Source organism: Passer domesticus, chromosome 6 (assembly GCF_036417665.1).
Source record: "Passer domesticus isolate bPasDom1 chromosome 6, bPasDom1.hap1, whole genome shotgun sequence".
Taxonomy (NCBI): domain Eukaryota; kingdom Metazoa; phylum Chordata; class Aves; order Passeriformes; family Passeridae; genus Passer; species Passer domesticus.
The window spans coordinates 28921262-28929914 of record NC_087479.1 but is presented as its reverse complement, the minus strand read 5'-3'; the positions used below and the strand labels follow the sequence as shown (position 1 = coordinate 28929914).

The 8653-nt window shown below is 32.8% G+C and overlaps 1 protein-coding gene across 4 annotated transcripts in view; it reads right to left on the bottom strand.

Moving 5' to 3' along the window:
- The window catches only part of NOVA1 (NOVA alternative splicing regulator 1), a 146451-nt gene that overhangs the window by 6574 nt on the left and 131224 nt on the right, over positions 1-8653 (bottom strand). For all 4 annotated transcript variants that reach the window (XM_064424077.1, XM_064424078.1, XM_064424079.1 and 1 more), the window contains one exon: positions 1-188. This exon is cut by the window's left edge and continues 6574 nt beyond it. In XM_064424077.1, coding sequence (XP_064280147.1) covers positions 1-188 — 188 coding nt within the window. The remainder of the gene's footprint in view (positions 189-8653) is intronic.

Here is an 8653-nt window from a genome sequence, read left to right as displayed (position 1 = left end):
AGTTCAACAGCTTTTCGGTTTTGTTCAGGTTCTCCACTCACAGTGACAACCCTCTCTTGCAAGTTGATCCCATCAGGTTTCTGGGAAAGCTGTACCCAAGCCCCTGACTGCTCCATTATAGCCTTCACTGTAGCACCTCCCTTCCCTATTATCAGACCTGCTGTGCTGTTGGGAACTATAATCTTTACCTGTAATTGAAAAAAATATATATAAATAATACTTCTGCTTTGTGCATAAACACTATAATATTTTTTGCTAGCCTATAAAAGGAAGGAAAAGAATGAAGTAAGTTAGTTACCATGGTTTAAAAGAAAGGGTTAAAAAAATTAAAAAGAATCACAGCTCATCATGCTTTTTAATGTTCTGCATGTTTCAAATGTATATTAAGAAGAATTAAAAGTAAATTAACAGGAAAATAATTTTTATCATTCTCCCACAGAAAATACTGCTTTCAGCATAGTACAGTTCACACCACAAGATTAAGCAAATGCAGCTATTATATTCATATGGAAATATTATCTTAGATTGTATCAAACTGAGTATTTTCACGATTTTTCTTTTTCCAGGCGAATGTAGCAAAACAACTTCTTTGGCAAAATTTGTCTGAAATTCTTTACCTTCCTTTAAAACATCTATAGTAGCAATAATTAAAAAAATAAATAAATAAATAAATAAAGAAACAGAACAAACCAAAACTAAAACAAACAAAAAACCACAACCAAAACAACATTTGGCTAAATCTTGGACAGATTAAATAGCTGGTCTTGAACAGGACATGATCTTGATTCTTTAACCTGTGACCCACATCACGGTATGGAAATTTATTATCTGATATACTGTGTTATTATTGTTCAGCCTATGGAAATTAAATTTTACAGGATCTAAGAGCTGAGATTTTGAGTATAAAACATGGCATTAGTACATTTAAAAGTTTACCAACTAGTTTCAAACAAAGGTTATTTACCTATAAATCCTACTTTTTCTTCTGTTTAAACAAGTTTCAAACTGACACAAGATACTTAATGTCAATAAATTTATTACCTATTGACTTACTGCTATGAGTGAAGAATGATGCCCAGGATAAGAAGTCAATACTTATACATATTTTTCATAGCTTTTGTTTTTGGTATACATTTTACAAATGTGCCCCAAAGTTTTAATGTACTGTATGTTTTAGGACACTGAATTAATAAAGTGTTTTATTTTACAAAAGCTTTGCTTTTAGAAGCTTTGTGTTCAGATATACATTCATCTCAATTTTATGGAATATGTGTAGGGGCAACACTTTTCAGTCCTTTCACCAAAATTCTCTCTAAAGTCTTAGCAACAAAACAATATAAAATACAATTAATTTTATTAGTAATAGTCTCTTTTTACTGCCTCATTAAAAAGTCAAACTAATTGCAAACCAATATGCATGCCCCACAAATAAGTTTTTAAAGCTAGAAAAAGCTTAGATATTTCCAATGGTTATTAGCATGAAAATCACATATTTGAGAATCCAGCATACTAGAAACTTGAGAAACGCTAATATTTTCCACTTACACAATATGTACATTAAATATATATCATACTGTATTTTGCACTGGATTGTTTTAAATTATATAAAGAATTTTTAATTCGGAATTCTGTTGGCATCAAAACAGAACATGTTCTATAGAATAAATAAAAATTATCAGCTGCTGACTTATTGTAAAGGTAAGGTGAAAGAAGGGTATTGAAAAAAATTTAGTCCACCCATATATTAAATATTCCTATAAAAAAAAATCACTGTATATATACTTAAATACATAATGACACATCTTATATATGTTTGTAGGCAGACCTAGTTTTAAGTCAGAACACCTCCTAATAATTTTAAATGTAGTTCAAGGTATTTGGTAATTTTAAGGTAACCTTTTTTAGTTTTGCTATCATAAAAAGAAAGAAACAACTCTTAGTTTTGGTTAGATATTTCAGTTCTAAATACAAAATACATTAACTAATTGCTAAATAGAAGAATTGTCCAGATTTTTGTAAAATTTTTTGGGGGTGGTTTGCTTGTTTGGTTTTGCTTATGGGTGTGTTTGGTTTTTGGTTGTTTTATTTGGTTTTTTTTTTTGGTTTTTTTTTTGTTTGTTTGTTTGTTTTTTTTTTTGTTGTTTTGTTTATTTTGTTAACACCAAAAATGCAGTACTGCACAGCTTTCATTATTATGGTTTTGTGCTGCATACTATAGAAAACATTTACTTGCCTCCACTGGTTTAAGACACACTGAGAGGTTCTGTGGGAGATTTCAATAAGCAATGTGCACAGTTCTGATCAAGTCAGGCGTAAATGCTTATGTAAACTGAAGTGAAAAAAACTCTAAAAACATAAGAAGGTACAAAAATACTCTCTGATAACCATACACGTGATTTCAGGAGTAAATAGGATATTTAATGCCAGGGCAGTATTGTTGCACTTGTAATATTATAGTTACATATGCAACATATGAAAATCCAGATCACTGTTATATAGCCAGGATTATTCTAAACGAAGGGTGTAGTAAAATAAAGCAGTGGCTTAATTCCGCCACAAAATTAAAAAGGAAGTCTCCTCTATGCAACAAGAAAGATTTTTGCAATGTGAAACCGGTAATTTTCTCAATTGATACACAAATATTCATTAGTTTACCACTAACAGCTCTAGTTATTCGACAAAATTATCTGTCTCATCAGAGGAAAGATAAAGAATGATCTCCTTCTCCTTACTCACACACTCCCACCTTGTTCAGACATGGTTTTCTATTTAGCATTACAAACAATATAAAAATTATGCATTTTGAAAAAAAATCCATAAAATTTAATATGCTGGATTAATATATGTTTGTCTGCTCCAGAAATAAAGATATTATTTTCTAAATATCTTATTTAGAAACAGACTATTGTTTTTTCATTGGCAACTCTCTTAAATGGTATTAGTTTAGGAATATACCAATAATATCCTTTCAAATACAACCCCTGCCATGGTGAATATTTCACGCATTTACATACAGGACATCTTTAAAAAATGTATATGTATTAAATAATTAGACACTATGCCTCTATTTTATATTAGGACAAAAACATTACATTCCAGTGAAAATTCAGTTTGAACAAAACATAAATACATCTGTACTCATTTTACTTAAAACGTAAGCAATCCTGCTCTTCTTGAAATGAAGAGCAACATTTGTATTATTTTGAGATATTTAGCTGTAATATTCTTGTATTTGTGACAGCTAATTTAAAATTTAATTTAAATTGTTAGATATTATTTTTAAAAGCAGAATATATTTAGGATTTTTTGTTTGTTTGTTTAGGAATATTAATCTTGCTGCCAGTCTGTAATTCTCCATCTATTTCATTTATTCACTAAATCTTTCCCCTGTTTGTATATTGGAATATCAAGTCTTTATGGCAAACATTGGTTGTGCTGTATTATAACACAGTATCTAACAGACTAGATAGATCACAGCGGAGGTGCTGATAGAAAATAAGTAGTGCAAATATTTTTTCTTTTTATTTCCTGTTGAAGCCTAAAATCCATATGATCACTAAGTTAAAAGGTAGAAAATTATACAAAACAATTCAGAAAATGAAAAATCACATATTATCTATTTGGTTTTGTTACCTGTGTGACCACCATTTTTGAAAAAAGTACTTAACTCCTTGTCTGTCAGGGAAATTGGACAGTGCACTTATTTTCCTTTTACAGATAATGGGTTCAGAAACTGATTTGGATGCAGAAGTGAGAAACTGCCACCCAAAATAAGTGCTCTGAGCTATCCAATAAAGGTATCTTTCACTACGCAGGAAGATTAGGTTTCCAGGTTTCTGTGTGCTCCTGGCTATATCCAAACTTGTGCTGCAAAAAGAAGATTAAGTATCTAAAGCAATTATGAACATATGCTTACAAATGAATCTTCTTGCATAAGAATAAGCACGTGTGTAATTTATTTTGTTTAAATGCTATAGGAACTAAAAAAGGGAAGTAACTCAACCTTTATTTCATGTCAAATAATTTTTATAAAAATTAAGGATTGCAATTATTACATTTGCTTACACAGAAAGCAAATTAATTTCTTCCATAGGCATCACTCGCATCCTATTTGCATTAGCATAAGCAAGTTCAAAATCAGGCTCAACAAATATAATACTTCCCCCAAAAGTCATCCAACTATAACAAATATAATAGAAACAAAGTAATTTCCCTGCATACATTTTCAGTGAAACAAGACTGTGTCTTTAAAAGCCTTGACAAAAGTCAAAGAAACCTGGGCCGTAAGAAAGGCTCCAACTGAAAGAGCAGTTTGCTGCCCTCAGCTCCCAAAGAAACCTGCAAAGATTTGATGCAACTCTGCCCTTCAGATGAAGAGGCCTGGTACTTAAGGGATCTCAACCACTGTGTCCAGAGACATGATTCAAACTGTTTTTAACTTTCACCACATGAGTAGCTCATATAAATCCTAGACTCCTAAATCTGTATCAGCTAATTCCCTAAACCTTTCCTATTTATTGACAACCCACTTGCATAAGCCCATGCTGCATTCATCTATCATGTCAGAATTGTCTAAAAGTCCTCTGATTTACCAAAGTGAAAGTCCTGGCTCAGTTAAGTGAGCAAAATAGCATCTACTGTGGAACGCCAGATGTTTGGTGATTATGCCCTGCCATTCTCATCCTCCCCAGTGCTGCACTGAGATCATCTGCACTGAGCAGCTCAGAATGCACATGAATACATGCTAAATAGTTTCATGGGAAGACAAACCATGACCAAATCTGCACTACTACCCATGTCCTGCCAATTCTCATTCCCACTCCTCTCATGTAGAGACTTCCAACAACCCATTGTAAAATTTCACCCATTACACCCCTTCACTTTTCTACTGCTTTATTTCTTCCCTCTGACAATATTTGGTCTGGTTATATTCCACCTCTTGCAGTCTCTAGTATTGTGGGGATGGCAACCACAAACTCACACCATACATGCCACCCAGCCAATACAAAGTCTACACTGATAAATGTAGTGGAAGGATGAAATGCAGGCTAGACAGCAAGAATTAGCATTTGATATGGCTGTTACACCAATTAGAGTAACTGTAAATTAAGAAGGTTGAAAAACATGGTTTTAGGTTTCAAATTTCACATGGTGGCATGACACATGCCTGCACTAAATTACACTAGAAGAGAAATAGTACTGATTATACAAAATAGCATCAAAACTTGAAAAAAAAGAAAACAAACAATTCAACAGTGGAAGTATTTAAATGCATCAGCCCCTCTTTATTCCGCTTCTGTGAAGTGTTTCTAAGAGATTGCACAGAGATTAATGAACCAAAGCTCTTTTTTATCTATTATTCAGGTTTCCTTTTTCTTCTTTTATTTTCAACAGTGTAATTATAACTCATCCCATGAATTTCTTGGAACAATTGTTCTTTTTCCTTCTATTAAATCTTTCAACTACTTGTCTAATACTGGTTTATTTTTTTCTTAACAGAAGAACACTTTATAGAAAAGATTCCATCTAATCTAACAAATTCATCCTAATTTGTCACAATTCTACATTTTAGTCTCTAAAGCAAGTAACTGCACTTCCTTAAAATGTAAATTACTACATTCTATTTCATATCTTTTTCCTTTTTCCCCTGTCTTCTTGCTCTGCAATTGTTTTAAACTCTTTAAAACTGCCTCTGGTCTCTGGATTCTATGTCTGAAAATTTCATGCTATTTTAGCTGCTCATATGACTACAGGCTTAGACTTGATGAGAAGGTGTTCTCAACACACCAATTCCTGTAGAGAGCAGTCAGTGAGGAGTAGGATCACCTAGGATGTTTTTTTTTGTGTGACAAGATAAACACACTGCTACACTAGGCTTGTGAGTAGTCCCATACAATCCTTCCTAAAGTGAAGTGGCACTATAACAAAAATCTGGGAGAATATCAGGATGAACTGAAGATGGGATAGGAGTTCTCCTGAAATCAAGCAGAAAGACAACTAAGTTCATTACAGGCAAAGTGATGCCTGCGTGCACTTAGAATTCACAGCCATACTCTGTTGTATCAGGCAACTCCTGGAAAACCCCATGCTATAGGGCCACCAAGAACCACAAATTGAAGGCAGCACAAGCTACTGAAAGGTCATGAGCATGAGTCATCCCACCTATACAGCAGGCAGCCATGCAAGGCTGCTCTGGACAGATGTTTGCTCATGTCAGACTTGGGCTCAGCTTCCAACAGTAGCCTTGCACAGCAAATTTCTAGTTATTGCACATACATAGCCTCAAGGAAGCTACTGGAATTTCTCTCAGTATTTTCAGTATCTCTGGACTGGATTCCATACTGGATTGATGGACATGCTGAAACGTGAATTTACTTTTTCAGAGGTGTCCCGAACAAATTCCTGGTTGCTCAGTTCCAGATTATACATTTTGGCTTCAGAGAAAATTCTTAGAAGGAATAGAGACATCTTTTAGAGGCATTTTTCTAATAGTCTGCTTAATATTTATTTACAAAAATAGGCACATATCCATAAACAGCAAAGCAGTTCTTTGTAAATTTAGCTAGATCATCAGGTAAATAAACCTAGACCATAAATTGTCATCTTTTCTGACCATGTTTAAATTTTGTAAATGTCATTCCAACTCAGTTTCTCTCTGTCTACAAAAGAATGTCTGGAACTGAAATACTGTGTGAACAAGTGCAATGGATTACAGGAAGAGATTAACTCCTACTTTGTTCCTCAACATAATGTACTTTTTCTTTATCTAGTCATGTTTATATTAATAAGATTTTCTTCTCATCCCAAGCAGCACATATACTTGGAGTATTTCCTTCTTAAATGTTGCCTGCAATTATTCCAATATGAATATAATTTTGCTACTTCCCTATGTTGTCTCTTTGTTATTTCAGACCTCATAAATACAGTCATCTTTCAAGACAATTCAAGGTTAACTTAATCCATTGAAAAAATATTGCAACTCTGAGTTTTTTCTCAAATCACACTAGATTATTACAAATATAATAAATTGACAGAGCAAATACATACTCTAAGATGTTTGGTTTTATCTCCTGGTAACACTGCAGGATTTTAGTCTGATACTGACACTACTGTTCATCATAAGTGTTTATTTTTCTCTAGTTCTTAGACCTCCACTCTCAGCTGAGGTTGCATTTATCATTGCATTCCAGTCACAAAAACTATTATGCAATAGAAAGCTAACTTGCACTTAAATACCCAGGAACAATTTACATCTGAAATCACAAGGCTTAGAGAGTCAGAACTAAGCAGGAGAAATATTTACTAGAGATAAGACTGTATAAGGATGTTTTGCACAAATTGCTCTTTTGGCTTAAATCAATACTATTTTTCAATTAGCATTTGATATTAAACCTTGACTCTTTGAGGCACTTAAAAAAGTCACTCCCACTTCTTTTAGTAACTACCTAATTACAATTCTGCCCACTTTAAAGTATGAACATCAAGATTTTTCTTTCATGCTTTTAACTAAAGATGTAATTTGGAATGCAAATTTCTCACAGCAAGGAACTAGCAAATCATGTTTAAAGACACAAGAAAAATATTCTCTGGTGCTTGTTTTAGTTGCCCTTCTGTCACCAGTGTGTGTAGGCACTAACTCATAAATAGAAAGGCTTTTTCTCTCAAAAGCAGAATGTGTGCATGCCCAAATTGCACACACAGAAAGAAAAACTGCTAAAACAATGTTAGTTATACAGGTGGTTGATTTTATAACATTATCTAGTCCTGAAGAAAGTATTATTAAAAATTTACAGTCACATATGTGCACATAAAAATCTAAATAGTTTCATTAAGTATCCCTCAAGAAAACATGATTCAAAACTGTGGGAATGGAGTAAACCAACTCCTCCATGAATTCTCTATGATACATAGTTTTAATAACATAGAGAAGAAACTTTTCTAATTTTTTTCTCAGTAGAATAAAAACAACATTCCATATTTTATGCATTAATGTTTCATGAGCTTCAAATTACATTTGCAAAGAAGTGCAATGCATTTTGAGAAGCTTCATTTATACTTTTCACTTTTTTATAATTAAAAAAGAAAAAATGAGCTGGTTATATATGAAATTACACAAGAGAAAAAATTAATAGATTTTCACTCAGTTGCAGAGAGTGCGGTGTACATAGAAAATTAGACATCCATACTGGCTATGTTATTGTTCAAATGAAATATTTTTAAAAAGACAGAAAGTATAAATACTAACAGTTCTGTCCAGTACTGTCTAAAACCTTCAGTGATGATCGAATGTTAACCCTATTCTCTCTTTAAAACCATCAAAGTTTCCCCTCCCCATTTCTAAAATTTCCCTTTTTTTCCATCTTTCTTACATAATTTGTTGCATGGCGTCCTATGAATACTTGCTAATACTTCACAGAGCCAAGGATGGTTTAAAAAAAATGCATGAATATCTACAGAACTCTTAAGTATAGCAATTTGGGATACTTCTAACTGAAAGAAACCATATAATGTAATTTCATTCCTGGAATTGCTGAAATAACAACTTCTCAATACCAAATAATTGACATAAAATGTAGATGATGTATATTATTTTGAAGCCAAATATGCCTCACTGATGGTATCACTAAAACTCCCATTGTTTAAAATTAGACAG